The 16,146-nt window shown below is 41.9% G+C and overlaps 1 protein-coding gene across 2 annotated transcripts in view; it reads right to left on the bottom strand.

The window, feature by feature from the left end:
* The window catches only part of TAFA5 (TAFA chemokine like family member 5), a 590,332-nt gene extending 574,460 nt beyond the window's left edge, over positions 1-15,872 (bottom strand). For both annotated transcript variants that reach the window (XM_030217058.1, XM_030217059.1), the window contains exon 1: positions 15,181-15,872. In XM_030217058.1, the coding sequence (XP_030072918.1) occupies positions 15,181-15,271 (91 nt within the window). In that variant the 5' untranslated portion in view covers positions 15,272-15,872. The remainder of the gene's footprint in view (positions 1-15,180) is intronic.
* Between the last annotated feature and the right edge of the window lie 274 nt (positions 15,873-16,146).

The following is a 16,146-nucleotide window of genomic DNA, read 5'->3' as shown; positions in this document are numbered from 1 at the left end:
CCACGCCGCTTTACTGATTTATTTTTTAAAAGAAGGTAGGGTGGGAGCAGCGGGAGCGGAGCACCTCCCACCCGCTGACACCCGGGGCGGACCGCCCCCACCGCGCTCTTGGTTCCCTCAGTGTCCGCCTTCTTCTGATGTCAGAAGAAGGCGGGACACTGAGGGAACCAATGAGTGCAAGGGAAGGGAGACGTCGGCAGCGCTTTCACCGACGCTGCTGCAGCCTGCGACCGAGGTAATTTAAAGTCCTCGGCGGCGCGGGGCGAGGGTAAGCACCGCGGTGGCGCCCTCCAGAGGTGGGCGCCCCCCTGCGGCGCTTACCTCGCTTACCGCATCGGCACGGCCCTGGGTGCCAGAGACCAGCGCTGGCCAAAGTCTTCAGCTGGTGGGGGTTGGGGATCCCACCAGCCAAGATGTTACAGTGGCGGCAGGGGGGGGCAGCACTGGGGCAACAACCAAAATGTGCCCCCCACCTTGGGCTCTTGCCCCCTTCAACCTTGAGGTCTGGCTACGCCCCTTGTGTCTCTAGTGTTAGTGCACCTACAGCGTGGCTTAGTAAACAGGGTCCTCAGTCTTGACCACTTTTGTTTACTTTTCTTGAAAGAGCAGCATTCAAACAAGCAATTTCCTATCACCTAAATCTAGGTGTTCTCTTATAGAATTATCCTGGCTCTGATTTTTCCTAAATTAAAAAAAGCCAAGGACTTCATGAATGGCTCATTAATGCTGGCACTAGAGAGATAATACAGCTGTTTACAAGAGAAAACATACCTACACAACATGGTAGTAATGCTGTTAACTTTAGAAATAAGAGACGGTTTCGAGAAACTCAGTAAAACTGCATTCGGTTAAATGGTGCTTTGATTTGTCTATTATCATTTTGCCAAGGATTGCAACACAGCAGCTTAAATTAAAAAGAGTGAAACTCAAGAGCAGCCAACCTATAGCAAGGAATTAGTCCGGGAACAAAAGTTCGTTAGAGGGGAATATTTAGTGCCGGCAAATACCACAGTACAAGGCTGAAAAGGGAAACCGTGGAAGAAAAGAAAACAAGAAGCTGCAAAGGCAAGGTTTTGGTTCTTGACATTTAAAAAGAGATGAGAAAGTCAACAAATGGCTGAGAAGTGTGGGGGAGGGGAGGGAGGATGAGCCAGGATCAGGCATATATCTTACACTTCTCTCTTGCAGAGGAAGAAACTAAAGAAAGATTGAGATTCAAAGAATTATGTTAAAGGAGAATCTATAACATCCTTCTTGCAGTGTATCACACAGATTTCTTGTCTACTCTGTGCCTTGTCATATGATCTTATTTGGGGAGGGGGACCAGCACTGTAGACTAAGCCTTGATGGTTGGCGCTTTTTCTCACAAGTTGCCAAGTTTGCACATCATCACATAGAGGATAATTTTATAACACAGCGCCTAGGTTAAGTAGGCACCTTCTTGGACGTGATTTTAGAAAGACACTAGGGGGCCCTTTTACTGAGCCATGGTAAAAAGTGGTCTGCGGCTGCGTAGGCGCGTGGATTAGGCACGTGCTGGGCCAGTTTTTACCGCGTCTGAAAAGAAGGTTTTTTTTAAACTTGACGGGAAAAGGGCATGCAGTAAAACAAACCAGTGCGCGTCAAAAACCAGCCTGAGCCCTTAATGCCACCCATAGATCTAGCGGTAAGGGCTGTCGCGCGGTGACTGGTCGGCGCGCACCAACTGCCGATTACAGCCAAAAACGGTGCGTGTGGGAGGAAATAAATAAATAATGCATCCAGGCATTATGGGCGCATGCCAAATCTGAAATTACCGCCAGGGGTGCACACTGGCCTGGCGGTAGTTTCATTTGGGCATGTGCTACACGTACATAGAGCCTACCACGGCTTAGTAAAAGAGCCCTTAGAAGGGATATTCTACAGCCTGGATGCTCACATTTACATATGTGTTACACAGATCCTTTATAATAATTTGCATCTCCAACGTTTCATGTCTGGCTGCTTGGGTTCGTAACATCTCCTGACGTCAGCCAGACTCCAGAATTCCATTCCCCCTCACTGCCCTGCCCTCGCGTCAAGACGTAATGACATCAGAGGGCGGAACAGTGAGAGGGAAGGGAACGTTGGAGGCGAGCTGACATCAGGAGGGATGTTACGAACGGAACGGAAGCCAGCGCCAGCCAGCCAGAGAACATTCAGGTACAAATCGAAGGGAGGAGAGAATTGCAGGACATCGAGGGAAGGGAGGGAAAGACAGTAGATCAGAGAATCATGGGACACGGATGGGAGGGCAGGGAAGAGGAGAATCGCTGGACATGGAGGGAAGGGGAGGGGAAAATTGCTGGGGAGGGCAGGGGAGAGAGAAAAAGAAAGCTCACATGACAGCCTTCCTAGGGCCTGTTTCATTGTTGAGGAAACGGGCATGGTTCCACTAGTGTTTACATAACTAGCATCTACATGCGTATGTGTACCTAAGAGCTATTCAGCAATTCCCAGTTAACTTACATAGCATATATTTGCAAGGGGGTGTACACAGGGGCGAGGTGTGGGCAGGACACAGGCCTGGCTCCCACTTAGGTGCATTACTTACAAGTACACTGTAGGCTACCCATGCCTCTGACCATAGGAGCCAACTTTTCAAAATTATTGGGGGTGCTAAGCCCAATGAAAATAACCCCCCCTGGACACTTACAAGGAATTTTCTCAATATTGGGGGTGCTCAAGCACCCACAGAGTCGGCTCCAATGCCTCTGACACACTTACACCAGCTGTACAGCTGCTATAGGTACAAGGTGCCTAAAGTTTAGTGTAACCAGATTATCAATATGCCTAATATCCTAAAATATAATTTAAGGGTCATTTTACTAAGGTGCGCTGAAAAGTGGCCTGCTCTGGCGTAGACATGCATTGGACATGCGCAGGTTCATTTTTCAGCGCACTTGCCGAAAATGGACTTGCAACAAAATGAAAATTGGCGTGCGTCCATTTTGGGCCTGAGACATTACCACCACCCACTGACTTAACGATAAGGTCTCGCGCATTAACTGCGCAGTAACCATCAGCATGCGTAGAATGCCAATTTCCGCCCGGTTAGCACCGTGTGCCAGAACGTTTCCGGCGCATGCAGTGGGCGCATGTAAAAAAATTAAATTACTGCCCAGGCCTATGCGGTAGCCCGGCAGTAGTTCCGAACTGGTGTGCACTGGGCATGCATAGGCGCCTACGCGGCTTTGTAAAAAGACCCCTTAGGCACCTAAGTTCCTTGACAGAACAGGCTCCTACTACACCCTCCAGCCACCTACTTGGAGGAACCCAGCTACAGCGGTGTCTTGGGGGGGCAATTCTATGAACCCGATATTCAGCCAGCGACAGGCAGCACATTTGTTGTCCATCGCTGGCGTTAAAACCAGATGTTCAATGCTGGGCCGTAACTGGCAACCAGCACTGAATATCTAGGTTATGTTTTAGGCACTAAAATGTTAACCAGCAATGCCAGTGGTTCCCAACCCTGGTCCTGGAGGTACCCCAGACAGTCAGGTTTTCAGAATATCCACAATGACTATTCATGAGAGATTTGCATGCATTGGAGGCAGTGCATGCAAATCTCTCATGAACAGTCATTGTGGATATTCTGAAAACCTGACTGGCTGGGGTACCTCCAGGACCAGATTTGGGAACCACTGGGCTATGCCAATATTCAGCGCTAACAGGTTAATTTTTTTGTGGGCAAAAATAGGCCTGCTATTTAAGAGGCCTATTTTGACTTCTCAACATAGCCAGATAGGTGCTAAATATCTGTGCCTAACCAGCTATGTCACGTGATATAGCTGGTTAGTAGCTAACCACTAACCAGGATAATAAGTTATCGCCCACTGAATATCCATGGTTAGGTGCTTAAACCTTATTTAACCAGCCAGGAGCCATCTCTAGCTGGTTAAACAATTTTGACTCTCGGGGGTATATCTTTATAAAATACCAACGTGACAGAAATTATATCTTAAAAAACAGGTGTAAATGTTCATGCATAAAGTTCACAAGTACACATTTTGACTACGGTATTTTGTACTGGACATGGGAACTTGCAAACTCTGCCCATATCACACCCCTGTTTATGCCTACCAGCAATGTACACACCTTCTTAACATGCTCAGACATTTAAGCCACTACTTCCCAGCCTGCAGAAAGCACATCCTCTTGGTCACCCATTAATTGCACCTGTCTGAGGGAAAAGCCCCACAAAGGAGTGGAGGAGTAGCTTTGATTGTAACCACAAAAAGGCAGAAGATCAAATCTCAGTCCCTTTTTCTTTCCCAACAGCATTTAGGAGTTTAAGTCATTATAGAATTTGGTGCATCAAAGTGGTTTTGCACTAGTAAGATATGAAAGATACCAGGTCAATGTCTGGTTTAAGTGGGCATATCTAAGGGGTCCTTTTATGAAGCTGTGGTAAAAGGGGGGCCTGTGCTGGCATCGGCACGTGCTTATGATGCCCACCGAGGCCCCCTTTTAACGCAACGGGTAAAAGGCAGGGGTTTTTTTTTAAATGAAATGGCCTTGCGGCTTCCCATACCCGTTACTGAGGTGGCAGTAAGGGCTCCCGCCTACCCCGACGGTAACCGGGCAGCACGTGGCACTGTACGATTACCGCCAGGTACATACCAGTGCTACAAAAATAAAAACATTTTTGTTGAACCGGAAATGGTGCATGCGTTGGGCTTATCGTCGCTTTGTAAAAGGAGCCCTAAGTGAACTACAGGCAATGCGAGCAACTTACATAAGTTGCACATGTCACTGGCACACCCATGAACTGTCAATGCGCACACCAGGAAAGTCTTGATAGATAAAGGTATTTGCACTTCCACTCCACCCGTACCTATAAAGGATTAACAAAAGTAGAGACTCATAACACTTGCATTTGGCAAATAACAGGCCGCAGCATTATAAACTCAACTGGCAAAACTGTTTCTATTCCACAAAACTTAAGTATCATAAGCAGACATTTTACAAAGTTAAACGTAATGCGGGCCATCTATCTATTGGACGGTACCAAACTAATTGACCTCCCCTTTACAAGTACTTAACAACTGCAAATAGCAAACTCTTAAATGGTAAGGTTCGCGGTACCGCAGAACCCAGCCTTTAACCCCAAAGGATCATGACAGTACTATACATGACCCCATCCATTCACTTTCCCCTTAGTTTAAGTGAATTAAATATCAAACCTAATACCTCTATTCATCATGGAATGACATTTGAAACTCAGCTGCGACATAAACCTCCCAATTCCGCCCCCCCCCCCCCCAAAAGATCTTATTACATAAGTACATTTTCTCAGGGCCGCTAAGAGAGGGGACAAGATTCCCCTGGGCCCAGCCTCCAAGGGACCGACATGGCTTCCGTGGCAGGCAGAAGGTTCTGCTCCACATAGGCGGAAGGGAACGCGGCAGTAAGAAGGACCTGTGGTGGCAGAGCCACGTTAAAGTGATAATCCGGGTCCCGGCACACAGGAGCAGAACAGAGATAGAACGAGGGAGAGAGCAGATGCAGTAAGTGGCTGGGGGAAGGCTGCGGCAGCAGGGGGCAGCAGCGGCAGTTGCCTGGTGGGGTGGTGGTGCGGCGGTGATGGAGATGATGACTGCTCTGCCCCAGGCCAGGATTTTGTCTCTTGGTGGCCCTGTATTTTCTTCCCATCAGCTCTTGCAGTATTCATTTTTTTCCTAACATTTATGGAGGTTTGTTTTCATTAAGAAAGTTCTAACTTTATTTCAAGGGCTGCGACGGCTTTAAATTCAGGTTGAACCAGACATAACAATTCCTGCCTGTAATCTTCTGTAGATATTGGAAAATGTTCTAATGTTTTCATTTTAGTGTCTTTTCATCCTACAACTGGCTAGAATATGTTAAACTCCTTTGTATCAGGATCAGACAGGCATGGGACTGCAATTATATATCACAATACCCTTTTCTTGGTTCACAACTCTATTCATCTCTCCAAAACACTGAGAGATAGATTGGATGTAGGGGAATGGATTAGCCACAGGATGACCTGCATTTCCACACAAAAGCCGAAGTGTGGAAAAATGGCACCCTGTGTCACCCATTCTTCACTTCCTGTAAAAAAAAAAATGTATTCATGAAAATGGCCATTTAAACAGCTCTCTCCCACTCATCTCGGAACAAGTGCTAATTGTTCCCTGCTTTCATGAAGACTGTACAGCCAATGTATTACTGCCATCAAGTTCACTTGATGCTGTAAACTGCATAAAAATAGGATTTAATTACAAGAAAATGATTAACTTTAAATTGGTTTGGTTGTGACATGAGCTCATCGTCTCAACCTCAGAACAAGTCTGCTAAATGCCCGCACTGACAAAAATGTGATGGCACTCAAATGTCGTTCTTATCACAGTAATTGCATTTTTTTTCCTCATACACGCACCAAAAAAAGTCATTTATATAATCCATTCTCTTCTTCTGATGAAATTACTAAGTAAACAGGTCTTTATTTCTGCTATTAAGATTAAAAGGGAACTGATTGCAATTACTGCAGGGAGCACATTTTCTAGGCATACCGCTAAACATCCTACGTCCACACAGGCAAGCTAGTAGGAAAACAAAGTGAGCCAACTATGTGGTAAGGATCTCTGAAGGCATCCGTATGTGGGCGTTTTTTTTTCTTTTCATGCATCTGGAGAAAAATGTAAAAAGCCCTTAACTAGTCCTCTCTCTCATGCTTACTGTAATAAATATCCCTACAGATCATCTTAGCCAGGTTTTTTCAAATGTTTAAAGTTTCTAGGAAAACAAAGAAAAACCCCAACTTTGATGAATACAGTGAACCGAGAAAACTGTATTGTGATAAATAATTGCAGTCCCGTGCCTGTCTGATCCTGATACAAAGGCGCTTAATATATTCTAGCCAATTACACAATGAAAAGACACTACAATGAAAACATTAAACATTTTCCAATATCTAAAAAGTATTACAGGCAGAAATTGTTCTGTTTCTATGGAGTTAACATTCAGTGTGCCTTTTACTAAGCCGCGTAAGCGTCTACGCACGCCCAACACGCACCAAAATGGGAGTTCCCGCACGGCTACTGCGTGGCTCTTGTGGTAATTTCATTTTTGCCGTACGTCCGATATGAGCGGCCAAAAAATAATTTTTATTTTCTGCCGCACGTATCGGACGCGTGCCAAGTGGCATTTGACGCGCATAGGCCATTACCGCCCAGTTACTGTGTGAGACTTTACCACTAGGTCAATGGCTGGCAGTAAGGTCCATTTTTGGCAAAACTTTTTTAAAGGCATGCTGAAAAATGGATCGTCGTGCGCCCAAAACCCACACCTACACTACTTCAAGCCATTTTCAGCGCACCTTAGTAAAAGGACCCATCAGAGTTATATGTTCACTGGCCACGGTGGATCTATATCTCCACTATCCAGAGCTCCTATACAGCTGCCATTGGGACAAAACAATCCATCTATATGGCCAATACTATCTCTCAAAACATTAATGCAAGTGTCACAACCTCCCGTTTATTCTTGATATTTTGACTTACCAAAGGAAATAACTTCAGCTGCTCGGCTCTCAATGGTGTAATTACCAATATGGATGCCGGGCGAGCTTCCTCATTAATCTTAAAATACCTCCTAAAGTTAAATAATAATTTCTATATTTTCTTTTTTTTTTTTTTACTTTTCAATATCAAATTTAACTTTTCACTGTAATCTAGGACTTGATTATACAAGGGCACTTATCTTAATTTGGTAAGGTATCATGCGGTTCGCTCAATAGAGAGCCTCCGTTTCACGTACAGCTTCTATTGGTAAAAACACCGGAGACAAGCATTTGAAGTCTTTTTCCTCCGTTAAGTCAAAATATCAAGAATAAACAGGAGATTGTGACGCTTGCATTAGCATTTTGAAGTATTTTCATAGGCAAATTGAAACAGTTACGTTGATTTAATTATCCACTGACCAATATTATCTGTGTAATTTACGGGAAAAACAGATTAAGAGTGGAACAAAAATGTATCCGTATTTTCATCCGCTATCTGGCAAAGCTGTATGTTTATTTCAGGCCTGCTATTAGGTATCTGAACTGAATTGCGACAACAGCGGTATGACTGCATTACACCTACATGTACAGTCAGCAGCACTGAACATAGCGGAGTTTTTTTAAATCTGTATTAATGGGCTCTTGTACTAAACTGCATTAAGCACTAACACATGCTTAACATAGGAAGAAAAGCTCTTTTGTATTTTTAGAAGTGGACGGGCATGGAAGCGTTGTCCAGCTGGTGTGTTCACAATAGTGCGAACTAACTGGATAACATAGACTTAATACAGGAGCACTTCGCACCTCCTAAATATTTTGCAGGTCTTGAGTGCTAATTAAAAAATTGGCACAGGATCTGCAAAAGAAAAAAAGCCCTATTTTGAGGCAACGTTAGAAATGGGCTTATTGCATAGGAAAGCCCCAAGCTAGAAATGCGCTAAGCCCATTTCTTAACATTTTTAGTAAATGGCACCCTCAAAACATCTGTGCCAGCCTTTAAATTAACATGGTTGCTGCTACCACTGAAAGTCGACCCCTTTCTTACCTGCAGGGATGTGTATTCCTTAGCATGCACTATGTTCATCTGGGCACCTTAACAAAAAGTGTGCAGAAAACCAATTTTATAAACCATATGAATTAACATATGTATAGTCAATTTTGAACATGTTAAAACATTCTAGTGTGTGTTTAGAAATGCGTACAGACACCAGTGCATGAAAAACTGATACAGGTGTAAAAATAGAGGAAAAGTCACAACAACCCCCCCCCCCTCCAAAAAAAAAAACCCAACACAAAAGTTCTATTTGTGCAATTACTTTTCTATTAATCATGGACATCCGGCCATAGCAATTTCCAAAGCAGATACTTTACAGGTCCTTTTACTAAGCTGCAGTAAGCATTAGCCCGTGCTTAGTGCAGGTTAAAAAGGAAGAATAGGCGCGCTAATCGGTTAGCGCGTGGGTACTGGCACATGCTGACCGATTAGCACAGGTTTTGAGCGGAGCCCCTACCACCTACAAAATAGGTGACTATAATGGCTCCTCCATGTGCTGAAGCCATGTAAAAAACAGTTATATTTGATAACTGTTGAACAGCTATATACGCCCTGATCTCCCCATGTACTTTCTAGGAATTAAGCAAATGTTTAGTGTTACAATTGATCCAGATTTCAGTTACCTGTTATTGGTTGCTGGTTGCATTTCTTTTGGTTCATTGTTCAATTTTTCAAAGAGAATAAAAAAAATTGTCTGTTTGCCCTGCCTGACTGGACTGATAAATAATACTGGTGGTTTGTGTGTTGGGTCTGTGAGTGCTTTCTGAGACTGTGGAACCACTGGGAGTGTAGCCCCAGTAACCTAGAAATCACTAGGGATCATTTGAGAGTGGGAGACTCGCCCAGAGGTGGTTGTGACCCAGTCGGTGGGAGGAGGGTGCTAGTATAGAGCACAAGCAGTAGGTGCAGGCGGACCTAAGATGTGCTGGGAATAGACCCTCTAAGTGGCCGTGGGGTAACCCCCGGTGGGTGGCTAGGCATTTCGTGACATGCAGCCCTGGTCCTTTTAAGGTACAGTCCTGAAGCAGTAGGTTATGTGTTAACTGTCCAATGCTCCCAGGCAAAACAAATATGAAACAGCATTAATTTTCCACGAATAACGCAGCAGTCCATGATGTCTTATACTAACATTCATTATGGTAAAATGATACATGATTTTGGCATTTAACTGACATGAAGAAGGAAATAATGCATAATATTTGCCTAATGTACATTGGTAACTGCTTCCCTAAGTCATCATCTGCTATAATTTAGTGATGCTGGTAGGGTGAGAAGCCAGTTCTAGTTCAGTGCCCCTGACATATGTCTGTGAGACCTATAACTCTGACAGTAAAGATATTACATCAGACACTGTCAGATCTCATTTGTTATTCAATAACTCCATCATCTGATTCCAATCCCCACCCACTGTCAACTAATGACATTTTGGATCTACCCAGCTAAACTAGTGTAACTTGCTCCTTTGTCTCTTAAGTCTGTGACAACTTTAGAATGTAAATCTTGTACGGTGAACCTGTTCTAGCTCTGCCAAGCCAACAAGATGTCCAAGAATTACAGCAACAGGTGCTCTGTTCTGAAAACTGTCCCTAACACTTGTTTTTGTAAAGAATGTAAAGACATAACATCACACATTCCAGTACCCCTCCCTCACCATCAAACACATACAGACATCTCATAAGATTTTCAGTATTAGAATGCTCTACTGTGGTTCAAGACTAATTTACCACGGTTTTGTTCCCATTCTGTGCCTATGGAAAAAAAAACTTGGGTGAATCAGGCTCTGTCACTCATTAGTATTTACAAAATACGACTTCAGGTTTGAATGATTTTTATAACCCCTAAACACGTATAATTTAATTCTGCTGCAGTGGACTAACAAGGATTATACCAAGAACAGCTGCTACTTTCAGATCTAAACATCTGACACACAGATGCGGCCAATAGCGTCAAGCATTATTGTGACTGAAGTTCATGTTCTTCATGCAAGGGACAACAGATTTGCCCTTAAAACTCAACCATGGCTTCCAGATATATGAAAACAAAAGGTTGCTCAACCTTCTTCTGTCCAACCCTTTCCAAAAACATATAAATATTAAAATTAGTATTCATGTGTTGCCATACCACCTTCCAAATCATAAGTACATAAGTAATGCCACAATGGGAAAGACCAAGGGTCTATCGAGCCCAGCATCCTGTCCACGACAGCGGCCAATCCAGGCCAAGGGCACCTGGCGAGCTTCCCAAACGTACAAACATTCTATACATGTTATTCACACTTTTATAGGTCCAAATTAACAGTGGGAGCTTATAAATTACTAAACCAATAATGTGCTCGGCACTGATAATACTCAAATTACTAGAGCAGTAGTAGAATCGCCAACTGAATGATCCAAACCTCAGTGGTGACTCATTTCACACGAACACCACAGGCTTGTGATTCAACTGAATCGTCATTGGTTTGGCACTCATTAATGTCCACTGTTTAATTCACTCAAAAAACTTTTTTATTATTTAAAATGTCACTTTTTATAAATTTGATTTTCTTTTATATCAACCAAAAATGTAAAAACTACTGTAAGTACACATCTCAGCTCAGTAGTCGATAAGTATGTGGTGGATCATACAGCCGACATGAGCCATGTTTCACAACGTGCTGTGTCGAGGCAGGTCTTGGGAGTACAATGGCATCAATGTTCCATATATATTGATGTTCCATATACATTGATGTCACTGTGCTCACAGGACCTGCCTCAACACAGCACATTGTGAAACATGGCCTATGTCGGGTGTATGGTCCTCCACATACTTATCGACTACTGAGCTGAGATGTGTACTTACAGTAGTTTTTACATTTTTGGTTGAAATAAAAGAAAATCAAATTTATAAAAAGCACTTACAGTAGTTTTCAAGTTCTTGGTTGAAATAAAAGAACAAAATAGTGATACAGTTTAAATAATGAAAAAGTTTTTTGAGTGAATTAAATAGTGGACTTTAACGATTGCCACACCGATGACAATTCAGGTGAATCACGAGCCTGTGGTGTTCGTGTGAAATGAGTCACCTCCAGGTCATTCGGTTGGCGATTCTACTACCGCTCTAGTAATTTGAGTATTATCAGCACCGATACCACCTTCCTAAAATCACACGGAAACCATTTGTAGGAGTCAATGCAAAGTAAGGTGGAGGTATGTCACAGTTTCGCATGTTTCATTATATTTTGAGTTACTGACTTACGTTATTAAAAAAATAAAATCAAATTTGTTCAAAAGGTGTTATCACTTTGCTACAATTCTCTAGTCCTATTTTAAGTTCTGAAAATACCACACATGACATCTTAGAGATCTGTTTCATATTATTATTGGAACCAGATATACAAAATTCACTTCATAGAGTCAACTGCTTTAAGCACCTATGAGAGTGTTAGGTTTACCATAGCAGAAACTAGCGGATTTTGATTCCATTTGCCATATATATATATATATATATATATGGTTTTTTGCAAGGGATACAATTGCAGCATCCTTAGATTGATATTGCATTGTAATATGTTGTCATAAAATAATGCCTATGTTTAACAGAATTGTTTGATGTATTTTAAAAAGTAGATAGTTATACATACATATACTGCATATGAAAATAATAGCTCTCCAGAACCATCTAAATATACTTGCTAATTATCTTGCACAGGACATCATTTGTATCACAAGTATGACAATCAGAGAAACCAGTGTGTGTTATGGAAAAATACTATCTGCTTTTATCAGAGTTTATTGGCAGTCCGTCTGGTTGTGTTCTGATAGACTGTAAATTTTTCTCTACAGTAATTGGAAAAGGGATGGTGCCTGCTATATTTGACTACTTGGCTGGGATTTAGGAAACATTAGACAGCGTAAGCCACATATTTCATGTGTAATGCTTACTAGTATACCCCACCATAAATCGTGAGAATATTTAAATAGATCATTTCTGAACCAGAAACCTGAATCAATGTTGAGAGAAAAGCCTAAAACCGCAAGACCACTCCATCAGGTAATTCTAGTCCAAGAACAATCTGTTACGCCCACTCTAACAGTGCATGCAATGGCCATAATGAATCTCAATAACATGTATTAAAATACTGCAAGAGTGTGTTACATCAGTCTTTCACCTAGGCAACCACTTGGCTTGGATCACATAAATAAAAAAAAAAGATGAACTTGTGAAGCAGCTATCCTAAAACAGAGAATAGGTTTCAAATCACTTCAAATAGAATGGTTAAGCAACTGTGACTATTGTTAAATGTACACTTTTCAGTAAAAAAAAAAAAAAAAAGGTTTCAATCTGTATTCTCCTCAAATGCCAACATTCACGTTACTCTGGTAAACTAAAATATACCAACGCAATGACAGCAAATGCTTCCTATGCACAGAATGCTGGTGGAATAGTATACCATGTCTTTAAACTTTGCAAATTTTGATAATAAAACTACTGCCCTGAGCACCTGTTGAACTGGAAAAATAAATAAATAAATAAATAAATAAATAAAAAGGTGTGTTCTTGATTAATGCTGAAGTCACAAACTTATGCTGCACATAAACAGGATTTTTATTAACCTCAATCCTTTATCCGCTAGATTCTACATATGGCAGTCAAAGTTGTATGTGTCGATTAAATGATTAATGAGCCAATCAGCGCCATGGCTAACAACCAAACATTGGCATTAACTGGGAGTTGCGTGCTCATCGTATTCTATAACACTGTGTGCTGAACTCCTACAGCGTGTAATTTCAAGTGGGTGTGGACAGGGGTGATCTCAGAATTTAAGCACATTGTTACAGAATAGACTCATACATCTGCGTTCAGCTGCTGTAATTGTCAGCACCTAAAGTTAGGAGTTGTTTATGCACTTCTATTAAATTTAGCACCTCAATTTTTCACTACCAATTTTTCTGTGCTATTTATAGAAGCTACTCCTATGTATGTGAAAAAAAAATGGATCAGGTCTACTGTAGAAAGAAATCTACCTGCAGCAAAATGTGTGATCACAGGTGCACATTTGCAAATAGGTAGGCAACAGACCACAAAGTGTCTTCAGATGTGGAAAATTCATGTCATAAAAATTCTAATTAAAAAAAAGTGTAAATAAGGTTCTGTTCTTTTAAAGTTTTACACTTGGTTTGATTTAGCACAAATCTTTTTTTTAAATAAGACATGTTTTTTTATTATTATTGCTTACAGAAATAAGCGTACCAAAACCATTGTTCTGAAGCTCAGTGCAACAGTACAGCATTACTGAATAAACAGCAGCCTTGACCAGACACTACAGCTGTGCAACTCATCACTCAGCCTAACCAGTTAATGCCACTGAATTAATAAAATGGGGAAAAATAAATTCCCCAAATCCCAATTAAATACATTCCAAATGCTTGACAAATATTTTTAAGATTCCAGTTTTCATAAACATCTGGAAAGCATAAAGTACTTACAAAAATTAAACTAACAGGATATGAATGGAACAAGTGAAAAAAATAATCAATCTCCTTCCTAAATCTGGTACCTCTCTGGCATCATTAATTGTGTCAATAGCTGCATTAAGCAGTTAAAATCTATCCCTAGACATTCTACCAAAACCCTGCTGTATTATAGGTATGTGCAATTTGTCATTTGTTTTAGAAAAATTCTGAGTGGACTTCAGTTGGCATGCATAAAAGATACCTCTAACAAGAAGAAAAAAAAAGGATTAAAAAAAAAATCATAACAATATACCTTTCAGCTGAAATCTAGGAACACTCAACTGTTGCAACCTTAGAACTCGAATCTGCAAATGATTCTGCTGTTGATATTTAACTAAAAGGCATGGATTAAAATCCCAAAACGCCAAAGTATACGACAGATCACTACTGACAACTTCAGGCAATACAGTTCAGGTATGAGGGTAGCTGTGAAAGTCAAGTTTTTTTTGTTCGTGTGTATGTTTGGCAAATACTTACTTTAAAACTCTAGTTTTCTTGATAACTTGTTTCTTTTTCAAGAATGCATTCGTTTTATAAGAGAAAAAAAAACCAATAGACAAGAAATGGTGAACGGTATTTCACTTGCCGGTGGTGGTTTTCAGGCCAGAGAAGTAGTGCTAAAGGGGGAAAGGTGCAAGGCCTAAACTGAGCAGCAGAGCACAATCAGGATTCCCTACCCTTTCCGTAGAACTTTAGTGCCATCTATTGAAAACTTATTGAATAAAGAGAGGACCGAGACACCTATTAACCTGATATAAAAACAAAATATTTTCTTATTCTTTTAATTTTAATCTTGCTAAAGATTTCGAAATCTCCTCCAAGCTGAAAATACAGACACCCAATGTGCAAAAATTCACAATGAAGTACAGGGAAGCTTTGCTACATCTATTATGCATCTGCAAATGATAATTATGCAGTCATCCAAGCTTATGCAGTCATCCAAGCTTTCAAGTACACTAATGTATCTTGCTTTCATCTTTAAAAAATGCTAGTTGTGAGAATGCTTTAACATGATACAGGTAAAATATTATTTAGAATGTGCACATATACGTACACATATCAAACGGATTTTAAGATTAAAGTATAATTACCTTCTTTAAGGAACTGTGAGTGGATAACAAATACAAGAAAACAGCAAATTGCTGCTCCTGCTAGTGCCCATAACGCTTTCAAGAGCTGCATCTCCGTCTGAAAACTCAGTAAATACCAAGAAAGTAACACAATGATTTTCCACCAGGGCGATGCATCAACGTTTCCCTTTCCACCAGATTGGCTCTCAAACAACACACTCCAAAAAAAAAAAAAAAAAAAGGCAGCTCAGTGCTGGCTTAAAAGAAAGTCCCGGGCACCATTCTCTGCTTGGGAGATGGAGACAGGAAGCTGGGAACGATCCATGAATCAGCTTTCTGTTCCAGCATCGGGACTCTAAGCAGGATTGCGCAATTATCCTCCACCGGCAGCTTTTTTTTTCCCTCTCTTCGCTCTCCCAATTAATCTGGCTCGGTCTGTTAATCTCAGCCCGAGGTGGGGGCTCCGGAAAAGCAAGGGCTGAAAACGCCTGTGGCTTCGCTTCCAGTGGATCCGTCACCAGTTTGGCTGTCTGTTGCTTGTCTGGGTTTCTTTGCAGCAAATTCTCCAAGGCTCGGAACGTGAAGCTGGGCAGGAGCTGCCACTGCCGTGCCGTTTTTCCTCCTCCTGCTGCTGCTGCGACTCCCCCCGCCCCTTGCTCTTGCTACAGCAGTGTATTGCAGAGCTCTCAGCTCCTGTGGCCCGGGCTCTAGCTCCCTGCGTGCCTGTGGATGCAGGCACAGGAGAGGCGATCCGACCAATGGCAGGAGAGGAGGACCTGCTGGGGGGCGTGGACAACCAGAACTCCACGAGGATAGATAGTAGAAGGTACCGAAAACTAGGATGAAGAAGTGGTCTAGAGTGCGTGGGTGTCGAATTGTGTTTCTTGTGTATTGAGGGGAGGAGAATTTGAGAACTTTTATTATTAGAGGCAAGAGATTCTAAAGTTATGCAAAGGAGTGGTTGGGGCCATGGGAGCTGGCTTTGTG

The sequence above is a fragment of the Microcaecilia unicolor genome, chromosome 10 (assembly GCF_901765095.1).
Source record: "Microcaecilia unicolor chromosome 10, aMicUni1.1, whole genome shotgun sequence".
Taxonomy (NCBI): domain Eukaryota; kingdom Metazoa; phylum Chordata; class Amphibia; order Gymnophiona; family Siphonopidae; genus Microcaecilia; species Microcaecilia unicolor.
Note: the sequence above shows the minus strand (reverse complement) of the source record. Positions and strands in the feature narration are given on the sequence as shown.